The sequence below is a fragment of the Pantherophis guttatus genome, chromosome 1 (genome assembly GCF_059756535.1).
Source record: "Pantherophis guttatus breed Tessera chromosome 1, ASM5975653v1, whole genome shotgun sequence".
NCBI lineage: Eukaryota > Metazoa > Chordata > Lepidosauria > Squamata > Colubridae > Pantherophis > Pantherophis guttatus.
Window position 1 is genome coordinate 58,158,264 of NC_142063.1, and position 15,483 is coordinate 58,173,746.

At 37.7% G+C, this 15,483-nt stretch overlaps 1 protein-coding gene across 3 annotated transcripts; it reads right to left on the reverse strand.

Annotated features, from left to right (window-relative positions):
- Positions 1-240: 240 nt before the first annotated feature.
- On the reverse strand, positions 241-14,722 carry FAM177A1 (family with sequence similarity 177 member A1). 3 transcript variants are annotated; one of them, XM_087874740.1, is made up of 6 exons: positions 14,583-14,722; positions 14,339-14,379; positions 5,599-5,775; positions 4,595-4,661; positions 3,055-3,152; positions 241-1,858 (listed from the first exon to the last, which is right to left on the reverse strand). In XM_087874740.1, exons 2-6 carry the CDS (start codon positions 14,351-14,353, stop codon positions 1,649-1,651), a joined length of 567 nt encoding a protein of 188 aa, XP_087730866.1. In that variant the 5' UTR covers positions 14,354-14,379; positions 14,583-14,722; the 3' UTR covers positions 241-1,648. The 3 variants fall into 3 exon arrangements, with proteins under 3 accessions (XP_087730866.1, XP_087730855.1, XP_087730877.1); XM_087874729.1 differs by lacking the exon at positions 14,583-14,722 and having other exon boundaries at positions 4,595-4,625; positions 14,339-14,557; XM_087874751.1 differs by lacking the exon at positions 14,583-14,722 and having other exon boundaries at positions 14,339-14,549.
- Between the last annotated feature and the right edge of the window lie 761 nt (positions 14,723-15,483).

A 15,483-nucleotide genomic window follows, 5' to 3' on the forward strand; every position in this document is an offset into this window, starting at 1 on the left:
GCACTGTTTTTGCTCCCAATATCAGATATCTGACATCAATTGTCAGTCCTGTAACAACATCCATGGACTCAACTGTTATTATAATTATATTAAATATACATTTTAATACATTTACAAGAAAAGAAACATCTCATTTGCAAATTCTAAAAAATATTAAAAGGTAAGGCACAATGACTAGAAGAACCTCGTAAGAAACCCTTCCCTATTCATTATTGTAGGAACATTTCTGACTAGCAAAAATTAGAGTAAGGTAATCAGTTTATTAGCTATGTTGCCTTAGAATTTTTTATATCCTGTACAGTGTTTTGAATAATTATGTTACACATTTTATAGCCAACAACTATTATCATTTTGTAATCCAAAATGGATGCATATATTGAGAGAAAACTGTCCAAACATTTTAAAAAGTATCAAATGAGCAGTATACTAGATGAGATTTCTCCCGATCAGATGACAATGAAGGCAAAAGCATATATTCTTTATCTTTGCCATTTTCATCCACTCTGTTAATACTATATATAGTGTATTGCAGTGTTTTTTTTTTATTCCAGCTAAATTTATACAAATGTATATGTTTAAGAACAGATTGAAGGGGCAATGTAAACTACTGAAGTCATTACATCCAGAAAGTGCTTAGGGAGCAGAACAACTTTGCTGAATACATCCCGTTATGCTCACATGCACACAATCCATTCAGCTCTGATCTCTATCTATAAACTTCATGTTGCAGATGTTTTATGGATTGTCCTAAAGAAAATTTCCATTTACAGTAGATTTTCAGTGTTTCTTAGGATGAACAGGGTTTTAGTTTGAAAATTCACAATTGTCATAATAGGTGGTTCTTCCTATTAAAAATAAATATTTCTGAGACGTTAAATTTTACATGTGATTGACTTCAGTTTTTAAGGTCAGAATAGTGATAGGTACATGTATGAAATTATGAACATACAGTACTAATAATTCATCATACTTCACAAACAGCACATTCATTTAAAATTTTGCTGTGTTTACATTCAACAATAATTCATCTAATATTGATGTAGACTAAGCATCAACTCTTTGGAATAGTGGAATTCTTTTCTATCACATTTTGAAAAGCCTGAGATTTAATATCAACCAACTGATACTCTAGATGCTTCTTTGTTGGACCTGCAACACTTATCCTTTATCAATTTTTAGATGAATTTTAAGAGCATTATTTAGCAAATATTAACAAAACCACATGAATTAGATGACTGCTGGACATTCATATAAACATGTGCAACAGTGCAATTAGACTAAATCACGAAGGTATTTATTTTCCAGTTAGTTTAAAATTTTCACCTAGCTTTCAGTAAATAACGTTATAAAAACAAAACAGACTTAAACAAAAACATAGTTATCAGTCCATAACTATCATGAAGGCACCAGGTGCTCTAGAAAGATCTTTTACTTCTGCATAGAAGGATCAAAATAAAACCGATTTATTTCCATTTTATAATAGGTGAAATAAATATCTTGGTCTTTATTAGACAGAGATGGACTGAAGAAACTGTAATATTAATAACTCTATCATGGCCATATTTTAAAATAAATTACATGCCACTAAACATGCAAAAAAGGACAAACAAATGTTTGGCAATTCAAGATATGTTACTTATATGTCATTCTAAGCAGACACTACAGTAAAATCTCGTTTACTTTCTACAACAGACTGATGCTCTTCTTCACTTTCAAAATTTAAATTCATGAATGTACTACAGGCTGTATCCCTTGGCTGGGCTGTCTGAATAGCCATTCCTTCTTGGCTCTGCTTCCGTTCTTGAAACCTCCTTTCCGCTTCCTCTGACAATTTGTTTTCTTCCTCTTCCTCCTCCTCCTAAAAGAATCGATATATTTTACAACAGGTTACTTCTCAACAATCTTTAATCCTATCAAATACTTTAAAGTATACATCACTGATGCAATTTATCAAAAAATGCCCAGAATTGTAGGTCAGAAAATGTGTCTGAAGCTAGGCTGCTAATTGATGATGCAAGATACAGAATTCATATGAGGCCTCACTGAATGAAACTGTCTGGTTCAGATCTGAAAATGTATCTGCTATTGAAAAAAACATACTTCTGGCACATAGGAAGAAATGTTCCCAGTCTAGGAAACATCTTCCTGTAGGAATTCCATTTCACTCCCACTCTTTCGCTGTGGCTTTAACTTTTAAATGCTTTCAGTATTCATTTAATTATAAATTTTAAATTAATGTGTATTTTCCTTTTGATTTTAAACTCTTACTAGCTACTCTCAGTGTTTATCAAAGCAGAAAGGTTTATATAAATGAAATGAAATAATATTGGAACACTTTCACGGTTCAACCAAAAACATTCCAATATTGAATGAAACGATAATACAACTGTCATGTCAGCGGAAACACTGACAAGATCAAAAGTGTCTCTAAAATGGCTTCTGCACAAACCGTTCTGGGTTTGAAATAGCTGTTTATACCTGTTCAATAGCTGTGGGTCATACCCAAACTAAGCATGCAACTAAACATTCTAAGCAGAAGTGTTTGGAGGGGAAGGGGAGTAAGAATGGGAAAAAGCAATGGTTACTGAAGGAGGGGGGAAAGGGTGAGAAGAAAGGGAAATTATTGCAAAGATGGGTGTGGGGCGGGCCAATGAGATCTGCCACACTAAGCATTCTTAACCACAGCTAAGAAGATGGAGGAGAATGAAAAAAGGGATGGGGGGGTTAGATCAATGGAACATGCTGCATTCATATCTGCTGCAGGAAAAGAAGGGGTGATGCAAACCAGCTTTGCCCTACTTGCTCAGTAAATCCCTCCATAATGCCTGGGAATTTTGTTTCATCTTAAACTCTGAGCATGAGAAATGCCCTGGCTTTTATTCCTGGCAAATCACAGCTCATGCTGAATGATTTAGTAGCAGCAAGTGCTCTGTGCTTCTTTCTCTTTTGAAACAAACATCATCTGTGTACATTCCTACTGTGAAGCAATTACATTAATAGTGTCATTTACAGAAAAAGATTTTGCAACACTTGATTTTTTTAAAAAAAGCATACCTCCTTTTTCATTCTGTAGTATTCATCTATGGCATATTGGTATTTTGGTGTACTGATGCCCAAAACAGAGGCAATCTTTTCACCAAGGAAGTCGCACACTGAATAAATGAAATAAAGTTTTTATGAATGCTGCCGATTAATTCTTGAGCATAATTTCAATCAACACTCAGGGACCACTTTCACAATGAGAGAACTTTTAGACAACCACACAAATCCAACATTTTATGAGCACATTATAGTCATTCTCACAACGTGATAGTCATGATGGGAATTATTAGCCATGAAATACCAATAGCAGAATGTAAGGCACTTAATTATCCAGGCACTCAAATGATGCAACTATGTTTTTTTTCAGGGCAGGTGGTACATTTCCAAAGGAAAGTGGATTGCAGCTACTATTTTTTGTCTCTTAAGAATGCCTATGTTGCTTTTATGATGCCCTGTGGCATTCCTTTAATTTGGGGGAAAATAAACATTTTTGTGACTAGTGCAGTATACCTCAGGGCCACCTGAGTACTGCAAATGGGTATGGAGCTTTCTTGGAACTGTTGAAAGGACTGTGTTGTAGACTGGAGATAGATGATGTCATATCCCTCCCCATCTGCATTTAAAAGACAAAGGCCACTCTTGAAGACAGTAAAAGCTACATTTTGGACAGAGAGCACCGTTGGTTTGAAAGAGGGCTCAAAGAGGCTATGTCAAAATTAAACAGCCTTCTCTCAATATTTACGCTACTCAGGTGACCCTTAGGAAACAGATAAACCTCCAAGTGACCTCAATGATTCTCATAAAGAATGCAAATGACCAGCTGTCTGCAAGGAACATAAATCCTTCCATTCCCCACCATCCAGCCAGAGCTGAAAAAGCTTCTTGGATGAAGAGTGAAAAGTCTTCAAAGAAAAACAAGAGTCCAGTTGCCCCTTGGGAAAAAAGCATCTTTGGGACAACCATGACCGGGAATTAAAAAATTCTGAACGTTCTGGACTCAGAACGTATTCCTGATCTAGTACAAATTATCCAATGATAATTTGAATGATCTGATTTTACTTTCATCTTTCTCAATTTCAAACAACTAATGAAGCAAAGCAGAAGGTATATGTATGGGGAACTAAAGGGTAGTTTTCACTGAAATATTTTTTCACACCAATGTACAATTTACTCATGCCAGTTTATGGTGAACGGTAGGCATTGAAAAGTGCAGACTGAAAGGTTTTTGTTTTATAATCTGCTTCAATTTATTCTATGAAGACAAATAGCATTTAATGCCAATTTTAAACTTCAGTGAACACTGAACAGGCCTGGTGACTAAGGAAATTAGTGTTTTCAGAACTTCCTGAATGTCTTCTCTTGGCTAAAGAACAAAATTTAACAGTGCATGGAATTATTTCATTAATATTATTTCCCCTTCAAGAAACATCATTCAAGGACATCATTCAAGCTCCCATGAATTTATTCTACTATTACACTGGCTGGTCTATGTCATTGGATTCTTATCAACTTACTGTCTGTGTATGCACACGGAAACAGAATAAGCTCATACCTGAGAGTGTTGATGTGGCTACTCTTAGCATCTGAAACCACAAATAAGGACCCCACGTTAGTGTTGCCTGCAATAAAGGGTTGAATTGTTTATTTATGCCAAAAAAATTATTTTAAGAGAAATCCTCTGTACCTCTTTCATTAATATCCCATGTTACCCTTTCTGAGTTCAATATAATATCAACAGTATTCAGATTCCCATCTTGGCATCAATTAAATCAGATGCTTTTTTTAATACTAATTAAATATTAGTACATAATATTAATTTAATCCTAATACAATACTGACATTTTCCTGAATCAAGAAAATATGGATCTTAAAAAGAAATATTTATATTCAAATCATTTACCCTTGTTGATTATGTGAATCAATTTCTACAAGGTGTTCCTATCTTAATAATTTTGATTTTATTTTGCTTTCATATCATGTTTCATGCTGTTCTAGAGCAGCATTCCCCAACCTTTCCAAGTTGGGAGGAGGGGGAAGAGGGGATAGTTTTGTGCGAGGGCAGGCTCGCGCAAGTGGAGCTGAGCGTGCTGGCGCTCGCCGCTTGTGTGAGTTGAGCTCATGCAGCCCAGTTGCAAATAGGCCACGGGCCACAGGTTGGTGACCCCTGTTCTAGAGTTCTTAGAGAAGTTATTCAGAAGTCAGTAGGAGAAAGCTATTACACAAGGGAAATTCTGTTGCCCCATTTTATGACCTTTTTTTGCCACCGTTGTTAAATGAATCACTGCAATTGTTGAATTAGTAATATGGTTCTTAAGTGAATCTGGTTCTACCCCATTGACTTTGCTTGTCGGAAGGTCACAAAAGGTGATTACACGACCCCAGGATTCCACAACCATCATAAAAACGAATGGAGGGAAATCAGAAGTCACTTTTACTCTTACTGCTTTATTGCTCACTCTTGATCATTCTGTTTCTGTTTAGGTAAGGAAATATCTCTGAAACGATGAGTGAATGGGGCATGAATTGTTAGTTCGAAATAAACTTAGAAAAACCTACTGGATCAACAGAAGGCAATAGGTCTTTTTTCTCTTGCTGCTCGTCATCTTCATCTGTACTATATTCTTCCATGGTTTCACCACTTGCAAAATGGATAACTCTTCTTGGAACTTTCTTCTTTTTTCCCATGACACCAAGTTCCACATTCTCAAAACCTCTGTCGCCATTTGTATTTAGCTGTAATAGACATTACAATATATATTGGAGTCAATCTTTGTCAGCAATGGCTTATCATATCATTAATGGCTTGAAGACAGAGAAAGGTTCATTTTGCAAAGTATAATTTTATTTTTGAAGTTGATTGGATTATCTAGAGTAAACAAAAAATTGTGTAGGATTTTATAATGCCATAGATTGCTAAATGCCAACCAAAATTACAATTGAGAATATTAATTTTCAGGCAGTGTTCATGTATTCTACAATATTTCTAGGAGTTAAATCATTTTTTTATTTTGAATTTAATGTTAATCAATTTAGTACTGCTAGAGCTATAATTAAAGATTTTGCTCAAGGCTACCTAGCAATTTCTGACTAAGTTGGAATTCAGATTAGAGATTGTAGAAGTCATGAGATACTCTACTGAAATCTGACAGTATAAAATCCAAACTATGAGAAAAACTGTATACTTTCTTTTTCTATAAATTATAAGCAAAAGTTGCAATTTTTATATTTTCAACAGGTACAATCAGAGATTCAAATACTTTGCAATTTCACAGAGACATTACTTTCAGCATCCATCCTAGTATCTTCAAGGTTCTCTCTGGCCCCCCAAATAACAGAGATAACTAGAAACCAGATGTTGCAATTTTAAAGGGAATTTCTATGTGCTGCTGTTACCAGCATTCTATTAAAAGCTGAAAAAGATAAGCCATCATAAAGATTATGACAATTATTAATCAATAAAGTAAAGGTAGGTAGTAAAACTTAAACTATGCTCCCAAAGAGAGAAAAAGGAAAAAGTTTGAGGTTAGTCAAAATACCCAAACTATTCCCCAGGACATAGAAAGAATTATTGTAAATTAAACAACCAATGGGTGACACAATATTTTGTTCACAGGAATGTCCAAGATCCACAGTTTTCGGTACAACACTAATTATTCAACAAGTACATATAGCTTAATTGGTGACAACAGTACCAAACAGCACCTATATCTACAAAAATATAATGTTACCTAGTTTGGGTAATGAAACCTCTGCAAGAAAACAACCCAGTGCAGACAGCATCAAGGATTCCTCATGTTATAATCCAAATTTCCTCACAGAAAAAAAAAAAAGCAAGTATTTTATCAAGTGCTGCCCATTTTAATTTTGATTTCTTATAAGTTCAAAAACTACAGAAACATTACAGATATTTATTATAAATTAGATTTAAAGTTAATTGTCCAGAAATTTGACTTTCACATGTGATATTTCTACTTAAATTACATTTAAATTAAGGTAATAATTCTGAAACAACTCCATAAAAGGTACGTGCTGATCTCGTATGTTTAGTAGTTTGGATTTCTACAGGCACTCAACTACTCATGCATTTTGGGCGGTGTAATGTACAAAGTAAAAAACAACCCAGTGCAGTATCATAAAAAGCCAAAAATAAAAGATTATCACAACACAGAAGAGACATATGCTACAAGCATACAAAACCAAGATAATGAGTTCAATCTATGGAGTAATGAAGGTTCTTGAGTGAGTTTTCAATCAGTCACCATCTCTTGCTTAATCTATTGCAATGAAAAAAAATGTGGTAATGATCTTGGGAGACTAGGCAAATAAATGCTGCCAAGGGAATGGTCAGATAAGAGGCCACATCACCTGAAGTTAGGTAGTGGATGGGGCAAGAGACCATCAGAGGAGACCGCCCTTAGTTTCTTGGCCTGTATAGGAGACCAGGGAGGGGATGTGCATGGAGATGCATTTTCAGACTTGCAAGATTTTGTCAGCATAGTTTTTGGGTTTCCTACCCGATTTGCCCCCCAAGGCTAGGTGCAGAGAACAGCTCACAACAAACCCTACAAATATTTTTTAAGACGTAATACATCAACCAAGGCATTTTAATCCTATGCCATACAGCTACACCTATCCTGGGCTAACATCTGGGGGAAAAGCCAGATCTTCACAGCCTGCCAGAAGGCCAAGAGAGTCGGGACCTCGTGATGTACTGCAAATAACCCCAAGACAATTTATAATTGGAAGGGCAGGAAGATTAGGTAGGAGCTTACAATGAAATGAAAGTTATTTGACTTAAAGCCTAAATGAAATCACTCCATAGACCTTGAAATTCTTTCCTTCAAATTCAGTATTATGATTATTACTATTATTAAATTATAAATATGTTGCTGCTTTATTATTTTATTTTAGATTTTTTATCCTACTTTTATTATTTTTATAAATAATTCAAGGCAGCAAACATATCTAATACTCTTCCTCCTTCTATTTTCCCCACAATAATAAACCTGTGAAGGTGAGTTGGGCTGCTTAGGTGTAGTTGATGCCATCATGCTTTACACAGCATATTTTCTGTGAGGAAAGAGGCCTTAATAAGTTTCAAACATACATTTTGTGGGAAAAACTGGGGAGTTATACAGAATGTAATCCTACTGTGTTTCCACGAAAATAAGACCCAAACTTTTTTTTGTTGCTCCAAAAGATGCATTAGGGCTTATTTTGGGGAAAATACGGTACCGGAGATGGTGAGGGACTGGCCCCACTCCCCTGGCACATGCACAAGAGGCAGTGAGCATGTGGGGGTTGGATCACGTGCCTCCCCTTGTGCCTCTGCCTCCGCTTGTTGCTTGGAGGACCGGGACAGCAGTTGCAGCACTCAGACTCACCTGCACTGCATGGGCTGCACAGCCCCAGAGTGCACCAGCCAAGGGGCTGGCAGGCTACAGTTGCTGCCGGACACCATCAGCCCCCACATGCTCACTGCCTCTTGTGCTGGCCACTCCCACCCCCCAGGGCTGACGATCTTAACGGGGGCTTATTTTTGGAGTGGGGCTTATATTACGAGCATTCTGAAAAATCATGCCATGTCTTATTTTCTGGTTGGATCTTATTTTCGGGGAAACACGATAGTAATGGTATCATTCTTCAGAACAGAGGAAGGAGTAAAAGAAAAAATATTTTGTTGCAAATTTTCTCAGCTATAATAAAGGCCAAAACAGAACAACAACTGGAACATTTGCTATATATTTGCTATATATTTACTCTATTTTTTATAATTGAAGACAGAAAACATATTTACAAGATATGCTAAGATAGGGTTTGCCTTAATTATATTTTACTGTAATGTAGCAAACCACAACCAATATTTTGGTAATCCTCTTCCTTTCACTAAATATTTCAATTATTATGGTGGTCAGGCATTTGAATTAAAAAAAAAAAAAACAAGCAACAGAACTGGTTGAAGAGTTGGAGACATCATGAACGGTATGAGGAATGGGTAGCCTCCCCCAAACCTTTGCTTTTCCCATTCTACTCTACATCCAACTGTAACAAGATAATAAAAAAACCAGGAACAGAGATACTGGAATTAAAAAAGGTCCATTTTGTATAGTGTAGTTTCCTCCTTCTCATTCCTGTGACAGGAGACAAGAGGTAGAGCTGAGTGAAATGATTATCCTCTTCCCACCAGGCCAGTGGCAGACAGACAAATGACTTAGATAAACAGACTTAACACAGACCATGGTTAATACATTCTTCAAATTGTATAGCATGCAAGACATAGCAATGCAATACTTATTGGATTGCACAACACAAATTATCTTTGGCATCTGAAAACTATGGATAATAGACAAATGCATCCAAAATATATGTAAAGCATGCTTGTTTTAGTTTTAAAAGTCACTTCTAATACATCCATTACATGTACAGCGACTGTTGACAGCCCTTTGCCAGGTTTGCGCAATTAGCTGAAAGTCGAAACTGCTCTTCATTTAATAATTGAGCAGGCTGATTTGTAACAGGGATTTGCTTACAGAGTTACAAGAAATCAAAACAATGAGCATAAATAATACAGTATCAAGGTAAGCAGAAAAAATGTGTCCATCAATGTTAAATAAATAAGCAATATTTATAACTATATTTATATGAAAACCTGGTACTACTAATGAATTCATCTATTAGTAAGTCATCACATACAGTACATTAAAGTCTAAGAATTTCTAAATCTTCAGGCTTTGTAAATCAAGATTCAACTATATCCAGAATTTGTTTAAATTAAGCCTGTGCACCTAGCCTCTAGCAATGGAAAATACATATTTACTGCTGATTCTATTTGAAGGCCTGGTTGTTTTGTTGGCAAATTAGTACAATCTTGTTCTCTATAGCATAAAGTTTCAAATATTTTTTAAAAAGTTATTTAGATGTTTGAGAATATGGTATTTTTTTAAAAAAACGACCCTGCCATATTACAATTCTAAGACCTATACCATAACATATTGCCAACTTTTTATGAAAAGGTATGAATAAGTAACAGCATAGAACAACTTTCTATGTATGTTACAATGTTTTAGAAAGTAGATAGTTATTATGAAGCAACACTGCAATAGTAACAATAGTAACAATTTAATTTCCTCCAGTTCCCTCCACTTCCATATGGTAATCCATACTGATACTTTCATATTCATCATGCTAGTCTATTTTGAGATAGGCAATGTTGGCACAGCACAGAAAAATTATAAGCAGTAAGCAAAAAAAAAAAAAAAAAAAGTGAAGGTGGGATATAAGAGAGAGAGAGAGAGTTATGCCAGTATCATTTGTTGTACCTCTCCATATCTTTCTATAAATGTAAACTATCTTTGTTTCTACTTCACACATATACTAATTCTGACACTACCTTTTGTTCTTTAAACTCTTTTTTTCTCTCTGGAAGGCTTCATTAAATCCAGCCAGCCTTTACTTTAAAGTCTTTCCCTTCCACTCAACCAATTTATTCTTTCTTCAGATACTTGTCCTGCAATTTGATCTTTGTTTATTCTCTCTGTATGATCAGGCAATTTCAGTATACTTCTTTCGTACCAATCACTTATTTGTTCTTCACTCTACTGTTTCATATACACACAATATATATTCACAGTTCCTGGAAACTGGCTTGAATGGGTGACAACAGGCTTCAGCTGAACCCTGGTAAGACAGAGCAGCTATATAGGTATGCAGAGCCTTGGGATCTAGAGTCTTATCATCTAGTTTTGGATGGGCTTGCACTACCCCAGAGAGATCCTGAGTTCAACTTGGAGGTTCTCCTAGAGACTTATGACTCCTGCTTAAAGAGCAGGTGGCAGTCATGATTAGGAGTGCCTTTGCACAACTTCATGTTGTGTGCCAACTGTGCCCTTTTCTGGATTGTGAGGTCCTGTGTTCAGTCACTCATGCCTTTAACATCTCCTGCTTATATTATTGCAACACACTCTTCATGGGGTACTCTTGAAGAGAATTTGAAAACTACAATGGGTCCAGAATGCTGCGAAGCAGCGAGTTTTGGAGGCTCCTAGGGTAGCACATGTAACATCACTGTTACATGAGTTGCAATGTCTGCCAAACTGCTCCAAGTGCAATTCAAGGTGTTGGTTATCACCTTTAAAGCCCTCTATGGCATGGGTCCAATATATCTGCTGAACCATCTTTCCCCAATGGGATTGGCCTATTCCATTCGTGCTGGCAGAAGGGACCTACTGAGGATCCCATCAACCAAGGAATTTTGGTTGGTGGGATCCAAGAAAAGAGCCTTTTCTCCCATGGCTCCTGCCCTTTGGAATATCTTGCCACAGGAGGTGAAATCCGCCTCCTCTTTTTATAATTGTAATGTTTTTATATGGATAAGTATTTTTGATATTTGTATATTTTAGCAATAGTACAGCACTCTCTAAGCAGTTTGCAGAGTCAGCATATTGCCCCCAACAATCTGGGTACTAATTTTACCAACTGATTTTATCATACTCTAAGCCACTCAGAATTGCCTCAAACTGCAAGGTGGCAGCAAATAAATGTAATAATAAATAAAATAATAAATATATGACAGGCCTCTGACTCTTTTTCCCTTTAGAAAAGCTGTTAACATCTGAGGGGGAGGGGGTTGTTCTGAGGCTTTAGGAGCCAGATGAATGACTTGTTTTGGATTGTTTTGCCAGTTTATATTTTGTACTTTATATTTACACACAGTTTATATTTTAATGTTATGTGGGAATTTTTTGGTTTATTGCTTGATTTTGTTGTACATCACCCAGTCACATTGTTTGAAATGGGCACCTTTCTAAATCTAGTAAATAAATATATGTTACCACATGAACTTAATTATCCCATTCCCATTTCATTCACCTTATTTTTAATGATTCTCCCAGCACACCAACTCTCTCCATTCTACCTAAATGGACAGAAACATGCTTTTATCACAACAATTTTTCTTCTTTCAACAAATGTTTTGTGCTTGCAACAGATGAAATATTATTGAAATTGGGTATCACCTTGAAGATGAGGGGAAGAGATGCTGCCTAGGGAATGACCAGATAAAACAGGGAAGAACCTGCAGCTGCTCAATGGTCAGAGAAAAAAAACTTAAAGACCTGCCCTAAATTGATCAGACTATAATCTGATCAGGAGATTCTGCTAATGTAGCCTTACAATAAAATAGAATGAACTCATCTGGTTCACCTGTTACTGTTTATCCATTTTCTCATCCTTGAGAAATGTTCTACCAAAGTACATAAATTCATCTATTTGTTCTAATCAGTTCCCCAAAGAGAGAGATTCCAGAAAAGAGCAAGAAATGTACATGTTCTTTTTGGCAAACTCTTCCTCCCCCATCTCCTCCTTCTATCTGTTGGATGACAAATTTTGGGAAGCTCCCTAAATTTGTATTATTTTATGCAAAATACTTTGATACCTGTGAGCCAATCTATATGCTACTAAAACTCTCTTCTCTGTAAACTTTGTGTGAAATGATGCATAATATGACAAAATGTTTTGTACCTCAAATGAGTACAAAATGCATCCAAAATCCAAGACATGTGGCTCCAATGGAATTGAAATTTGGCAAATTTTATAAAACATTTTATGAATAAAATTATCATAAAGCATTTTATGACATAATACAAATGTCATAAAACCTTTCCTGTGGTCAACTCCTGATGTTTGACAATGCTATACAGTTCAACATACAATTCAACATATTTTCAAGGCAGATACATCTCTGAGTATCTCCCTGAATTTTTAAGTAATTTTCCAGTGAAAGCAAAGCATTAGTAGCGCTGCTATTGTTGAAGATACTGAGGAATCTGATAAGAAATGATGACCCAAGAAGTCACAGGTTGTCTAGTCAGTTATAAATATGGGATGCAAAGCACAAGATGCAATTATAATAAACATTTACTACAGCAACCAAACTTCCAAAAATTATAAGATTCCCCCATGGACTGACAAGCAAGATTCCTCACTTGACCACAACATACAGAAAGTCCTCAACTTATCACCACAACTGGCCCCAAAATTTCTGTTGTTGAGCAAGGCAGTTGTTAATTGAGCTTCCCTATTTTATGACTTTTTTGCACTCTTGTTAAGCAGATCACTGCAATTGTTAAGTGAACACACAGTTGTTAAGTGAATCTAGCTTTCCCCCATTAACTTTACTTGTTAGAAACTGGTTGGGAAGGTTACAAATGGTAATCACATGACCCTAGGACAATAAAACGTGCCAGTTGCCAAATGCCTGAATTTTGATCATGTGACCATGGGGATCCTGCAACAATCCTGTGAAAACAGATAAACCTCCAAGTGTTTCAATGACCCTCTAAAAGGATGCAAATGACCAGCTGTCTGCAAGCAATATAAATCCTTCCATTCCCCGCTATCCTGTCAGAGCTGAAGAAGGTTCTTGGATGAGAAGTGAAAGAAGAAAAAACAAGAAAGTCCAATTGTGTCCTGAAAAAGCACCTTTGGGATAATAACCATGTCCTGGATGACTGAGAATCTCTACAGAATCCTGTGAAAACCAATCATGTCACTTTTTTTCAGCGCCACTGTAACTTCGAACTGTCACTAAATGAATGGTTGTAAATTGAGGACTACCTGTACATTCTTACAGAAGAGGTTAGTATTGGAAACTGAAAAAAGAACCTCTGGAGGCAGGAGGATAATTTGGAAAAAGCAGATCTTTCATAAATCAACTGCTAAATATCAAGCACACAGGTTATGTTTAGCGGCTTGGATTATTTCTTTTTAAGCATCTTCACTTCCTTAAGCATTCCTGACCTGGAACTACATAACCACTCCCAAAAAACGCCTGCCTGCCATGCAACACCGCACAACCATCATGTATGTATGTATGTATGTATGTATGTATATGTATATGTATATGTATATGTATATGTATATGTATGTATACATACACACACACACACACACACACACGTCTTCTCCACCTGGGGTCTTCTCCACCTGAGTCCTTCTCCAGGCGTGTTGAGCTACAGCTCCCACCAACAGATGAGAGGAGCTGCACTTCAACACATCTGGAAGGTAAAAAGATCAATCAATGCTCATTTTCCTGCGGTCCCAAAGCAGGGAAGGATACCGCTCAGGGAAGAAGAAAGAAGGCCCTCGCCTTCTGCTCCAGACAAGGAACACAAAAAGGTAGCTTCACCTCTTGTCCCAGGAAAGGTTGAGGTGTGGCGGACGAGCCACGGCAGGAAAGAGGCAGCCAGGCGACCCGTGGATCCGGCGCGGGTGGGGGGTGGAGGAAAGGGACACTCACCTGTTCCTGATCCATGGCGTAGGCAGCGGCGGCGGCGGCGACTGGGGCGCAGTATAAGGAAAAAGCGGAGAGCCCCTGCTCCATAGTCCCCCCTCCCGTTTCCGACTGAGAGACCTTCCCCGCGACGATCGCGCCAGGCAGGCCAAGCCCTCCTCCGGGGCGGAGGCCCTGGCTGGGAAATGAGCTCACAGAGGCCGGTGCCCCCCCCCCACACCCCACAATTGCTTGGTGGTTGCTAGGATACCTCGTAGAAGTGTCTGTCTCTAAGGTGCCTGTGGCGACAGGCGCCTGTCGAGCCAGAGGAGGTGGGCCCGCCGCTGAGTGACCGAGAGAGACCGGTGTGTGTGTGTGTGTGTGTGTGTGTGTGTGTAGGGGGAGTGTACTGTCGCATGACATCCAGATCCGGGCCTCCGTTCGGTGAAAGCACGACGAGAGCACGTGACTGTCCCCGGTTGGAATATTGTACCGTCGCTATACATCGGTTTCGGAAACTTTTCCCACGTGCACCGAAACGCGGTGCAAATATCCCCTGACATCATCTTTTTTCCCCCCTTCATTTTAAGTTGCCGCCCTCTTTCATCAGCCCACGCTTGATGCGGCTTCAGCAAATTTTAACTAGAGTCACAAACAGGACAACTTCAAGGCCACTAAATGGTCATAAAGCAAACCGTAGGAAATGAAATTGTGATTTCCTACTGACCCTTTTAGGTTGCTTGTCCTCACCTCGGCAATGGAAGAGTCCAAATCTTTTTGAACTCCAGATCTTCTCTGGTATAAAGCTACTAATAACCAGAGTTTATTGGTTCGATTTATTTATTGGTTCGATTTATATGCCGCCCTTTTCCGGAGACTCAGGGCGGCTTACAACGCGTTAAGCAATAGCCTTCATACTTTTGTATATACCTGCTTAGTAGGGCTTTCGGGGGCCCCAAGCGGTGTTCTTTTTTTAATACAAAGTCAAGCTTATTGCCCCTACAAACCGGGTCCTCATTTTACCTACCTTGAAAGGATGGAAGGCTGAGTCAACCTTGAGCCTGGTGAGATTTGAATTTGCAGTGATTGCAGGCAGCTGGTGTTATTTAACAGTGCTTTAGTCTGCTGCGCCACCAAGGCTTCACATCTTTCAGCCTGGCTACTTCCCATGA